Source organism: Vulpes lagopus, chromosome 1, assembly GCF_018345385.1.
Source record: "Vulpes lagopus strain Blue_001 chromosome 1, ASM1834538v1, whole genome shotgun sequence".
Taxonomy (NCBI): domain Eukaryota; kingdom Metazoa; phylum Chordata; class Mammalia; order Carnivora; family Canidae; genus Vulpes; species Vulpes lagopus.
In genome coordinates, this window is record NC_054824.1 from 185,255,639 (window position 1) to 185,268,544 (window position 12,906).

The following is a 12,906-nucleotide window of genomic DNA, read 5'->3' on the forward strand; positions in this document are numbered from 1 at the left end:
GCATTAAGGAGGTGGAGGATCGGGGATCCCTGGGTGGCTCAGCGGTTTAGCGCCTGCCTTCAGCCTGGGCCTGATCCCCGAGTCCCAGGATCAAGTCCCGCGTCGGGCTCCCTGCATGGAGCCTGCTTCTCCCTCAGCCTGTCTCTGCCTCTCTCTCTCTGTGTTTCTCATGAATAAATAAAGAAAATATTTTTTTAAAAAAAGGAGGCAGAGGATGATAAGCTGATGAAGCACAATTAAAAGGAGCAGCCAGAGAGATGAAAAGTAAACCAGGAAATTGCATAGGAGTACATGAAAAATCAGTTTCCAGGTAAAAGCTGAAGGTAACAGTTTTAAATGCTACAGAGGTTAAGCAGGAGAGCTGAGGAATGAAGAAAGGGACTTTATTATTATTTTTTAACTATTTATTTATTTGAGAGAGAGGGAGGGAGCACAAGCAGGGGGAGGGGCAGAGGGAGAGGGAGAGCAGAGTCCGCTGAGCAGGGAGCCCGACGTGGGGCTCCATCCCAGGACCCTGGGATCATGACTTGAGCCAAGGGTACACGCTTAACCACCTGAGCCACCCAGGTGCCCCAGAAAGGGACTTTATAAATAGCCACAAATGTACCCTTTTCTTCCCTGACTTTCCCAAAATAAGTTAAGTGCCCTTCTTTTGTGTTAACTATGATAGCTCTTACTTTGTTTTTACTTGATTAATTCTCTGTTTTCCCCTCTTAGAATGTGGGACCAGGACGGACTATAATTTTTTTAGTTTGGTTTGCTTTATTGTGGTAAAATATACATAACATGCAGTTTGCCATTCTAACCATTTTTTAAGCGTACAGTTCAGTGGCATTAAGTACATTCACGTTATTTTGCAACTATTAGCACCATCCATCTCCAGTACATTTTTTGATCTTCCCAAAGTGAAACTCTGTACATATTCAGCAATAATTCCCCCTCCCCACAGCTTCTGGCAACCACCATTTTACTTCTTATTTCTATGAATTTGACTAATCTAAGTACTTGACACAGGTGGAATCATACAGCATTTGTCCTTTGGTGACTGGCTTATTTCACTTAAAATAATATCTTCAAGGTTTGTCCGTGTGGCATGTGTCAGAATGTCATTCCTTTTTAGGGCTGCATAATATTCCCTTCTTCGTGTATTCCGTTGTATGGTTAGACCATATTGCTGATTGATTCACCTGCTGATGGACACCTTTTGTCTATTGTGAATAATATTGCTGTGAGCATGGGTGTTCGAACGATCTCTTTTGATTCTCTGCTTTTAGTTCTTTTGGGTAAATACTCAGAAGTGGAATTTGCTGGATCACGTTTCTGTCTTAATTACTTAACATTCCATTATACTCATCTGTTTTCTTATGTCTTTTCCATTAGGTTAAAACGTTCTTGAGTGCAGCAATTATTTATTTGTCTTTGTAGTTCCAATGCTTAAAGACACTTAATAATTTATTAAGAGAATGAGTGAATAAATTTATGAATAGTTAAAACAAGTCATCGTATGTGCTTAACTACCTCCAGCTTCAGAACTTTCTTCTCCTGAGGGCTTGAGCACATAAATGCTCGAGTTAGAGTCCGCCTACTCCAGCCCTAACTCTTACCCTTTTCTTCTGCAGACGACTCCACTTGCTTTTCTTCCATACTGCTGCTCCTAAGAGCCTGAGGGAAATATCAATTGTTGGAATGTCTCTGTGTGACTTTCCTAGAGTTACTTAGGAAATCATCTTAGAGGGACGCCCGGGTGGCTCAGTGGTTGGGCGCCAGCCTCTGGCTCAGGTCGTGATCCTGGGATCTGGGATCGAGTCCCATGTCAGGTTCCCTGCATGGAGCCTGCTTCTCCCTCTGCCTGTGTCTCTACCTCTCTCTCTCTCTCTGTGTCTGTCATGAATAAATAAATAAAATCTTAAAAAAAAAAAAGGAAATCATCTTAGAGTAAAGCTAGTTTAGTGGTGTCATTCTTGTTGGTTGGTTGGTTGGTTGGTTGGTTGGTTGGTTTTTGTTGTTGCTGTTCTAGCCTGCCTCTGAATTTTCACCTTTTTTGAGCCTGGTTTTCCTTTTCCAAGTAAAATCAAGTTTTTCTTATTATCCACTATTCAGAGAATCTCTCTTGGTAACCATTTGCTCTTGGGGAGTATGGAGCTTTCATATAAAGGTATTGAGAACTAAGGGTATGAGAGAAATAAGTCTACAACAGGCAGTCCTCAGGGATGCCCTATTTTCTGGAACTCAAATTGGAAAAGCTGAAGCATTACATCTGAAATGTACCTGGACTCAGGCTGGGACTCTGCACACTGAGGTGTTTATTTTAAGCATATCTTTCTTGAAATGGCCTCATACATTTTGGGAGCTTCATTTGGAATTTGATACTATTAGACGTTGAAGGCAGTCTCCCTGCCCATTTATCAAGGGTTATTCAACAGTTAGGGTGAAACTTCCTTGACCTTTTGTCATTTTCCCAGGGTGTGACGCTAACGGACCTTCAAGAAGCAGAAAGGACTTTCAGCCGGTCGAGAGCGGAACGGCAAGCTCAGGAGCAGCCTGGCCAGAAGCCCACAGGCACCGAAGGGCTTGAGGGCAGCTCGGAGAAGCATGAGCCCCCAGCAGTCCCAGCAAAGGAAGCTGGTGAAGGCCGTCAGCCCTGGAGCGGGAGTCTGGACGAAGAGGTGAGTCACTTCTGCTGGCACATACTGTGCTAAAAACAGGGTCGTGGCCGTGGGGAATGCCTCCTCATGGATAATTGAGGCACAGCGCTACGTAGCCGTGGACAGCCAGCGCAGAGAGAGCTCTGTTAACCTCTGCCTGTAGTTGGCAAGCCTGTGTGACTGAAAGAACTCAGAGGATATCTGTCCTTCAGTCGTTTTGTGCTTGGAGTTATTTGATGCTTATGTCTTATCCCGTTGAGGTGTTGACATGTAACATGGAATTGACATCTAACTTTTATTAATTTTAGACTATGCACATGATGATTTGATGTATGTACATACTGTGAAATGATAACCACAAGCTCCATTAACTAAATGTATTCTTTAACTAAAGATATCTTTCCATTTTAAAGAGAGAGGTTATAGTACAGTAAAAACACAAATAGAAATGTGAGGATTTATTGAGTGTCTATTTTATACCAGGGCTTATTTCAACTATTTCATATGCATTAATCCATTTAATCCTCAAAACTCCCCTCTGGGGTCAGTATTATTATTCATATTGTAAATGTGAAGAAATCAGGTCACAGAGAGGTTAAGTAACTTGCCCGGCATTTCACACAGATGACAAGTGGTTAAGCAGGAACTTGCACATAGGCAGTCGGGCTCCCAGAGCACTCTCTCCACCGTGATTATATTGTTCTCTAAATCCCTACAAACCTAAGAGTTTACAAAGCAGCACCCCTTAATCCCCCTGCCACAAGATGTCACTATTTTTAACCTCCGTTCCCTTAAGTGGAGTTGGTAGTTAAAGGTATACGGTAATATTTAGGGTAAACATAACTCCTAGTTTACCTAAGATGGTTCAAATTACACCTGTTGAATGGTTACCAATAATTACAATAATTATCTTTGCTCTCAGAAGTGTGTCAATTGGGATGATAAATTTTCCCATCACCATAGTCAGAGGTGAAAGGAATCTCCTTGCTCCAGTTCTGAATGGCTAGGCTACGTAAACTGAGGTTGCTTTGTTTATTTGTTCTGTCAGCTACTGTTTATCGATTACTTACTACTCGCCACTGTCCTAAGCACCTGATGTACATTATCTTGTATAATCCTCAAAACCCTCTCTGAGGAGGATATTATCCCTATTTTACATAAGAGAAAACTGAGGCTCAGAGAAGTTAAGTAACTTATTCAAGGCCACACAGCTAGTAAATGCTGAAGCTAGAATTGGAACCAAGTTCTTTATGATTCTAGAGTTTACTATATTTTATTGCTTGTCTTTATAAACAAAAAGTATACAATCTCTACATGTAGTAAGAATTTCTCTATCTGCATCTTCAATAAACCAAGTTAAGGCTTATTGTCATACTCTATCTTGCTCCTTGGGGAGAAAATTCAAGGTGGAAATTGGCAATGTTTTTTAATGTTTCAATAAGCCTGGTTATGGCAGGTTGGTAGAGTTTTCAGCAATTGGTAGAATGTTCATATTTGGTCTCTGTTTTCAGATAATTCTGTATTATTTCTTCATATTCCCAGGCTTTTTATTTTTCTATATAAACCTTCCCTTTCATTGTTACCTCTTAAAAAGGCCATCATCCTTCTTATTTTCATTCCAGAATCAAAGGGATTTTTATTAACAAGGTTCGTGTTTCCTGGGCTACTACTATCAGCGTGATGGTGTTATCAGAATAGGAATCCAGAAGTTATTTCCTTTCTGGCTAATTAACTAACTTTAGTTCAGCTCAGTAGCTATCTATTGTGCATCTACTATTAAGAAGCCTCTTGGTATATTAAAAAAAAAAAAGCCCATATTTAATAAGCCTGCCATCCTTATCCGTTGGTTAGACTTGACCTCTACCATCTTATCCTGTGGATTATTTCCAGCCTGTCTATCGTCGCCTGAGGTATACAGCTCAGCCAGACAAGCCCACAACACCGGTGTCTCCTTCTGCCTCAAGACCCTCTCTCTACACCAGTTCCCATCTGCTACGGACAAGCAGATCTTCAGTCCCTGACTCTGAGAGCACAGAGACCACCCCAAACACTGCAGTTGCCAAGGAAATGGACAAAAATGGTGTGTAGAGCTTCAGAATATACGGCCTCCCCCCTTAGTGGACATGCCCCCCAGTCCCTGAGATCACACTTTGTTTTATCTCTGACCAGAGAGTGAAGAAGCAGACGTGGATGATCAGTCCTCTAATAGACTGTCCATCCGTGAGAGGAGGCGGCCCAAGGAGCGACGACGAGGCACGGGCATCAATTTCTGGACAAAAGATGTAAGTGAATTGGTCTGTGCTGGGACATGTCACATCACTCATGAATGCCATCCTTTTCCTATGGATGCTGTCCTTTTTGTTGAGTTCAAAAAAAGAGAAAGGGCTCCATGTGGTCCCATGAATCTTGCAGATTATCAAGAACTACTACCAAGGAAGGAGAAGAAGAAGGACTCACCTAGGGTGGGGCTCCTTTGGTATATTCTTGGCTGGATGCCTCATGCCTAGAACAGTGCCAGGCATGTAGTAGGCACTCAGGAGATAAGTGGTGAAGAATGAATGAAAAGGCCAGAAATCTACAACAACCATATAAACAAATACAACAAGTGAATAAGCTTGTCAAATATCAGCAATTCTCCCTAATATTCTCAGAAAGTCATGTGGTTGGTTAGTCAACAGTATTATCACATGTAATAAGAAATTCTAACAAAATATTTTAGGAACATTACAAGAATTTCAAGGAATGTAAAATCTGTTAGTAACACAAGTTCATCTGACTCAGTTTTACTCTTTTAAAGGAAAAAAAAAAATATAGAACAGATAAACTATGACTTTAAAATAAAGACAGCTATACCAGTGCTTACTAACTGCAAGCACACATTCAGTACTTTAAATCACCCTCTTGTTCTTTACCTATCTCCCTCAACTTTGTTATTGGCATTTTATTTTTTTTTTTGATTTTTAAAAAGATTTTATTTATTTATTTATTTATTTATTTATTTATTTATTTATTTATTTATTAGAGAGAGAGTGTGTGTGTACAAGCAGGGGGTTAGGGCAGAGGGAGAAGCAGACTCTCCATTGAGCAGAGAGCCTGAGCAGGACTCAATCCCAGGACCCTGGGATCATGACCTGAGCCGAAGGCAGATGCTTAACCAACTGAGCCACCAAGGTGCCCTCATTGCCCTCAATGCCCTCAATTTTGGCATTTTAAAAGTCAAGTGACCAAGAATCAGGAGGTCCCTGGCTACCAGTGACTTTATTTGAAAATTAGATGAACCTTTCAGTGAGACAGAAATGAAACAGTAATAGTCATCTATTAGAAAATATTTTTAAGGGGATCTCTGAGTGGCTCAGCGGTTTAGCGCCTGCCTTTGGCCCAGGACGCGATCCTGGAGTCCCAGGATCGAGTCCCGCATCGGGCTTCCGGCATGGAGCCTGCTTCTCCCGTCTGCCTGGGTCTCTGCCTCTCTCTCTCTCTCTCTCTCTGTCTATCATAAAATAAATAAATCTTTAAAAAATAAATTTAAAAAACTATTTTTAAGATAAAAGTATCTCATTTTTATAGGACCAAATAGACTGATAACTATTGATAGAGTTGAAATAAAGCCTGTCCTTTCTAAAGATACTCTTTCCTGCCATGTTTATTTGACACTTTTGATGACAGGCGATGTTCCGGAGCTGTCTGCCTATGGTGGCTGTTAAAAGCAGCAGTAACAGAGCATCACTTGGCAGTCAGTTCTCACTGCCCGCGTTTGAAATGCCAGGATGCATAATTGATGGGAGCTGACCTTGTTGCTTTCAAGGATGTCTGTGACCATGGTCCTCTTGTTTTTCTCCCTCCTTCCTTTCAGGAAGATGAAACTGACGTCTCTGAAGAAGTAAAAGAAGCACTGGTAAGTGGCAAGCCAGTGAGGCATGTCCCTTTTGCTTCAACCTTTCTCATGTGCATACAATTTTAATAGAAAAGAGCAGGTCCTATGCAGATTTGAAAAGAGGAAGGGTTTGAAGATAGACGTTGCTTCAAGAAATGTGGCAGGTGTTAGTTGATGGTACATTGTCTCGGATGCCATAACAATACCCATGCTCTTAAGCAAGTGTCCTGCACTTCTCTATGCCTTCTGCTGATCCCTGACACAGTTCTAGCATCTGCCTGTCTGCTTTTCTCTCTTGTGTGTCATTCAATTGTACAAAGTACTTTGAAATCTTTGGAAGAAAAGTGAAGAGTGATACTATTGTTTCTATGATCTGTACTTATATACAGAAAGGGACATAAATGTGAAGCATGTAAACATCACACAATCCAAAAGTCACTTATATTTGACTTTGAAATAAGGTTAAACTCTTGACTCTTCTACAACTCAGGCCTGGCATCCAACTTTTCTCTGTAGCAGATAACCTGGGCCCATCTTTCCTGATATTCCGGGTTCCTGAAAGCCCCTCAAACATGACAGAAAGTTGGTGATTTCCTTATCAGTACTATTTTTCAGGAAGGAAGGAAGGAATTTCGTTGTGATTAAATGAATTGAAACTACATATGCATTTCTATTGGAGATTATGTAACATGATGCCCTTTTTATATCCTGTAGTTAGTTGAAAGTATGTTCTCAGAATATATTTGAGGGGCTTCTGGGTGGCTCAGTTGGTTAATAGTCCAACTCTTTTTTTTTTTTTTTTTTTTTTTTAAGAGGTTAGGGAGGAGTGGAAGGGAAGGGAGAGAGAATCTTAAGCGGGCTTCATACCCAGTGTGGTCTACTTAAAAAAAAAAAAAGTATATTTGATACACCATACTGAAAATCAACAACTCATTCTTAGCAGAGGAAACAGAAATAATACTATATTATGTCATTGACCTGCCTATATTTTAATCAAGATCCATAGCGATCAGTAGCAGCCCCGCGGAAGGCAATACCCTGATGATTAGTGCTGACGTAGGTGTGAGCCATGTGAGCCAAAGATGAGCCATGTCAGGTGGAAATACCACAAAGAGGTTCATGCACACGCAGAAATAACAGCAACTCTTCAGTTCTTCCACTGAAAGGCCGGGAAAGCCTTTTGGAGATGTAAAGAGTGGATGTAGGAAAGTTGCTTCGGGGAATGATGAGATACCTAAAGAGAGAATCTGAATAATAGATTACAGAGAACTGAAATGGACTCTAATCCTTAGAGGTTATAGGAGCCATTGAAATCCAAAAAGGGAATGACAACAAGGATGGTGTGGTTGTGACAAAATGTCTTTTGTCAGTGAACATCTGTGTCTCTACCTTTCCAAACCCCTTGGCATGGGAAAATCCTAACATACGGCACCAGGGAAGGAAAGCCAAGGCGTTCCTGAATCAGTCCTTCCCAGAGTATTTCATCTTAGGACCACTGAATTAAAATTATAGAAAAGACTTTCTGTTTGGTGAGGAGGAGCAGAAACTGTTGAGGTTTGATGAGAAAGTGCTTTGTCAAACTGAAAAACACTTCGCTCACCCAGTTCCTGGAGGCATCAGTTAGTGTCTGCCGTGTGTCAAGCAGACTCCAGTGTGAATCTTGAGAAGAATGCACAGTCTGTTATCTCTTGAAGGTAATTTTGAATGTATGCAGGCAAACCAGAATTGGTACAAGGATATCCCAGGTGCCATTCTCCAGCCCTACCACCACGTAGAAGGAAAGACTGGTGACAAGTCAGCACAGGGCGAGGAATCCTTTAAAGGCCTTGTGTTTGCTTGATTCATCACCCCAGTGTATTGCAGTGAGCCACTTATCTGGCCTTCGCCATCTCCTCCACTGCAGGCTACGTGAGAGGAGCTAGGCCAGCCCAGGTGAGCAACCAGCCCAGCCACGGCCTCGGCCTCGTATGGCTTTTGTTAGGTAGGATTACAGCCTTAGCATTACTTAACTGAAGAGGGAAAAAAAAAACAACAACACTTACCTGTTTTTCTCCCAAGTACCCTCTTCTAACACCAGCAGGCATGATGCCATGATCATCATATGGACCCGCAGAGCAACATGCTGGGCCATGCATAGCCCAGTGTAAGCTGCAGTTCTACTTGAAGACAGTCAGTCGTCTCTTAGAACCTGGCTTTCTCCCCACCCCACCCCCAAATGGCCTTCCATCAGGCACAGAATTGCACCAGCCAAGGGAGGGGCGCTCTGTTGAATTAGCACTGCCAGCTAATCAGCGTGGATACCGCTGAGAAGCCAGGACAATTCACTTTCCTTGGTTTTTGATTTAGTAAGACTATATATGCTGTTGACGTCCTGACAGCTCCCTTCTCTTTCTTAGCCTGTTCCTAAAGAATGGTGGTGGCATTTTTAAAGTTAACTCTTCCCAAGACTCTGGCATATTTTGTATTTATATCTATGACTTACAATCAACAAACTTCACAGATCTTAAGTGTACTCTTTGGTGAGTTTTGACAATTGTATACACCAGGGAAAACAATACTCACATCAAGATATAGAACTTCTCCATCACCTAGAAAAGTTCCTTCATGCCCCCGGCCCTGTCCTAAGAGGCAACCATTCTTCTGATTTCTGTCACCATGCGATTAATATTGCCACTTCTTGAACTTCATTTATATGAATCATACAGTCATATTTCATTTTAAGAATAGAAAGGAGGGATCCCTGGGTGGCGCAGTGGTTTGGCGCTTGCCTTTGGCCCAGGGCGCAATCCTGGAGACCCAGGATCGAGTCCCACGTCGGGCTCCCGGTGCATGGAGCCTGTTTCTCCCTCTGCCTATGTCTCTGCCTCTCTCTCTGTCTCTCTGTGACTATCATAAATAAATAAAAATTAAAAAAAAAAAAAAAAGAATAGAAAGGAAATTTCAGGGCTGCCCAGGTGGCGCAGCGGTTTAGCGCCGCCTGCAGCCCAGGGCATGATCCTGGAGCCTCGGGATTGAGTCCCACATCAGGCTCCCTGCATGGAGCCTGCTTCTCCCTCTGCCTGTGTCTCTGCCTCTCTCTCTCTCCCTCTCTCCCTTCATCTCTCTCTCTCTCTCTCTCTCTCTCTCTCTCTGTCTCTCATGAATAAATAAATAAAATCTTTTTAAAAATACTTTTAAAAAAAAGGAAACTTCAGTGGCTTTTATCTGTAACTTGTGTTTCATTTACAGTTAGCATTAAAATGACTCCAAATAAGTAGAGATTTTGTTTCCTCCTCTTAACGATTTCAAAAGAAGATTCTTTAACCTCTCACCCATGTATCAATAACAACAGCATGATTAAGAAGACCTCTTTCTTGTTCAACCTAAATCTCTATTGGTATCCTTGAAAATCCTTGAAATGCAGTTCTTCTTTCTGTACCTGTGCTTGAAGAATGTCACCAGCATTTGTAGAAAAATACAATTTATTGCCAGGAAGGGCCCTGATGTTTGTTAACAATTATTTGATAGAAAGACCAGTTGTACGTTTCTTTGTCCATGACACCAAGGAATGTTACTTAGAAGCCTGGGGACTTTGCTTAAGCCAAACATACTACGTGATTTTAGTCAGAACCCATCCCCATTGGTAAATCCATGAACAGGTGAGACTGGCAATGCATAATTTGATGTCTTAGCACCTCCTTGACAAGTGCATTCAAAGCATATGTTAATTATCCACATTAGGTATGTAATAGATACTTTCCAGAAGTCTTAATATATCATTTGTCTTGCTAAGTGAAAAAGAAACTGTATCTAGATCTTAACGTGAGGAAGACGGGTATTCCAATCATACCTGAAAAACCTTCATATTCAGGAGCATGTTTGTTTTCTTCAGTAGAGGTAATTGTAGAGTTAACTTCTTTACAGTGTTTGTTCTGAAGGCACAGTCATAGGTACACTGCAGAAAGTGATGGCCATTTGGCTTCTTTCCATCTCTTTTTCCCTACGTCTTTGGCCTCTCTTTCTTTTGCTTAACATTGATTTTTATCTACTGCATCATTGCTGCTTTCCCCCATTTACTCCTCTGGAGCAGATTGTTTCCTTTGCCAATTCGGTTGTAAAATTAAGTTCATCACTAGAGGGCACAGGCGGTCAATAGAAAAGATGCTGGTGAACAAGAATAATGCCCTAAAGAAGTTGAACGGAAGACAGATTCTTTTGTTTTAAAGGAATTTTTAAAGAGCTTTTATTATTTATTCATGATTATACACACACAGAGAGAGGCAGAGACCCAGGCAGAGGGAGAAGCAGGCTCCAGGCAGGGAGCCCGGTGCAGGATTTGATCCCAGGTCATGACCTGAGCCAAAGGCAGACGCTCAACCACTGAGCCGCCCAGGCACCCTGTTTTAAAGGGATTGTTAAAGAACCCAGTTTAGTGTAGTAAAGTTACTTGCTTCCCAACTTTTGAGAATTTAGAGATAACTTGGGTTAGGGACCTCAATTGACAGTTAAGAAAATTGAGGCCCAAAGAAGTTAAGAAGTATTCAGGGACATGAGAGCTCTGCTAGTTGAATACCCATCCTGTACCCTGCATCAGGCACCTTTTTATTTGATTTTAGTGAAACAGATCTGAAATCAGGGCTTATATCCAGCAGTATTCCCTGTTTATCCATTTGGTTTTTTACTCAACAGATTAAATGTTCAAATTGGCTTGCCAGGAGCATCTCACTTCCTTAGTGAAGTAATGTCTTCTTGATTTTATTTTTTTTATTCATGAGACAGAGAGAGAGAGAGAGACAGGCAGAGGGAGAAGCAGGCTCCATGCAGGGAGCCCAATGTGGGACTCGATCCCAGGACCCCGGGATCACACCCTGAGCTGAAGGCAGACACTCAACCACTGAACCACCCAGATGCCCCAGGAATGTCTTCTTGAAAGACAACTAAAAAGCCTACTCTGAGTGTTAAGATTCACTCAGTGGGTAGAATGTCAGCATTCTTCTGTGGTCTTTGATGTAGGTAGGCACTTACATATTACAGGAAGTAAGAATTTCCATACAAAACACTTCCCTTGGGATCCCTGGGTGGCGCAGTGGTTTGGTGCCTGCCTTTGGCCCAGGGCGCGATCCTGGAGACCCGGGATCGAATCCCACCTCGGGCTCCCTGCCGGGCACCTGCTTCTCCCTCTGCCTGTGTCTCTGCCTCTTTTTCTCTGTGTCTCTCATGAATAAATAAATAAAATCTTAAAAAAAAAAAAAAAAGCTCTGCTCTTATGGAATTTACATTCTAGTGGAAGATATAGACAAAAAATAAATGTATGAAGTAAATAGTATGTGAAAAGGTGGTGTTTTTGGAAAGCCCATAAATAGTAGGATAGGAAAGAATCAGAAATGCTTGAGTGGGATAAGAAGTTGACATAGTCAGGATAGACCTTGCTGAGAACACATTATTTGAGCCTAGACTTAAAGGAAGTAATATGGGGGGCTATGTGGACATATGGGAATAGAGAGTTTAGGCAGTGGGAACAGCGCTTGCAGAGATTTGAGGTGGAAGTGTGCCTGACGTACCTGAGGACCGGTGAAAAGACCAACGTGCTAGAGCAGAATGAGCTGAAGAGCCCAATGGCATAGACTGGTAAGTCCTCTTAGGGGCTCTAGCTTTTGATCTGAATAGCCATTGTAGAGTTTGGAGCAGAAGAGTGAGGTGATTATACTTACAAGAAATTACTCTGCCTACTATTTTGAGGATGGGTTCCCGTGGGGTTTGGGTGGAAGCAGGGACATCAGTTAGGAGGCAGTGATAATTATCCAGGGAATAACTGATGGTGGTTTGGACCAAAGTGATAGTGGGTAGTAAAGATACTGAGAAGTTTTCAGATTCTGGTTCTGATTCTGATTCTATAGTTTGAAATTGGAACCAGTAAAATTTGCTGCTGGATTGGATATAGGGTGAAAAGGTTAATGGGGGTGGGGAAGTATAGTGATCAAGGTTGACACTGAAGCTTTTTTAGCTAAGGCAACTGAAAATACGGAGTTTTTGTTAACTGAGATGGAGAAGACTGTGGAAGGAATGGATTTACAGGGGGGAAGAGCAGGCATGTAGTTTTGATTTTAGGACTGTTAAATTTAATATGTCTGATTGGCATCCATATGGGAATGTTAAGAGAAGACTTAGCAGTAGGAGCCTGAAGTTCAGGTGACAGGTCCAGACTGGACATATGAACTTGAATGTCAGCAAATGTACAGATTGTGTTTAGAACCATGAGATAGAATGGGATCACCAAGAGGATGAAAGTGGACAGAGAAGAAATCCAAAGACAGAGCCCTGGGGTTCTCTAAAATTCAAAATGAGAAGGGGAAGTGGGGAAGAACCACAAAGGAAGCTGATGAATCCCAGCACTTAGCTCTGAGAATG

The 12,906-nt window shown here is 41.9% G+C and overlaps 1 protein-coding gene across 7 annotated transcripts in view; it reads left to right on the forward strand.

The window, feature by feature from the left end:
* The window catches only part of PPP1R12B (protein phosphatase 1 regulatory subunit 12B), a 205,852-nt gene that overhangs the window by 117,822 nt on the left and 75,124 nt on the right, over positions 1 to 12,906 (forward strand). For all 7 annotated transcript variants that reach the window (XM_041759164.1, XM_041759157.1, XM_041759183.1 and 4 more), the window contains 4 exons: positions 2,463 to 2,666; positions 4,536 to 4,725; positions 4,815 to 4,927; positions 6,499 to 6,540. In XM_041759164.1, the coding sequence (XP_041615098.1) occupies positions 2,463 to 2,666; positions 4,536 to 4,725; positions 4,815 to 4,927; positions 6,499 to 6,540 (549 nt within the window). The remainder of the gene's footprint in view (positions 1 to 2,462; positions 2,667 to 4,535; positions 4,726 to 4,814; positions 4,928 to 6,498; positions 6,541 to 12,906) is intronic.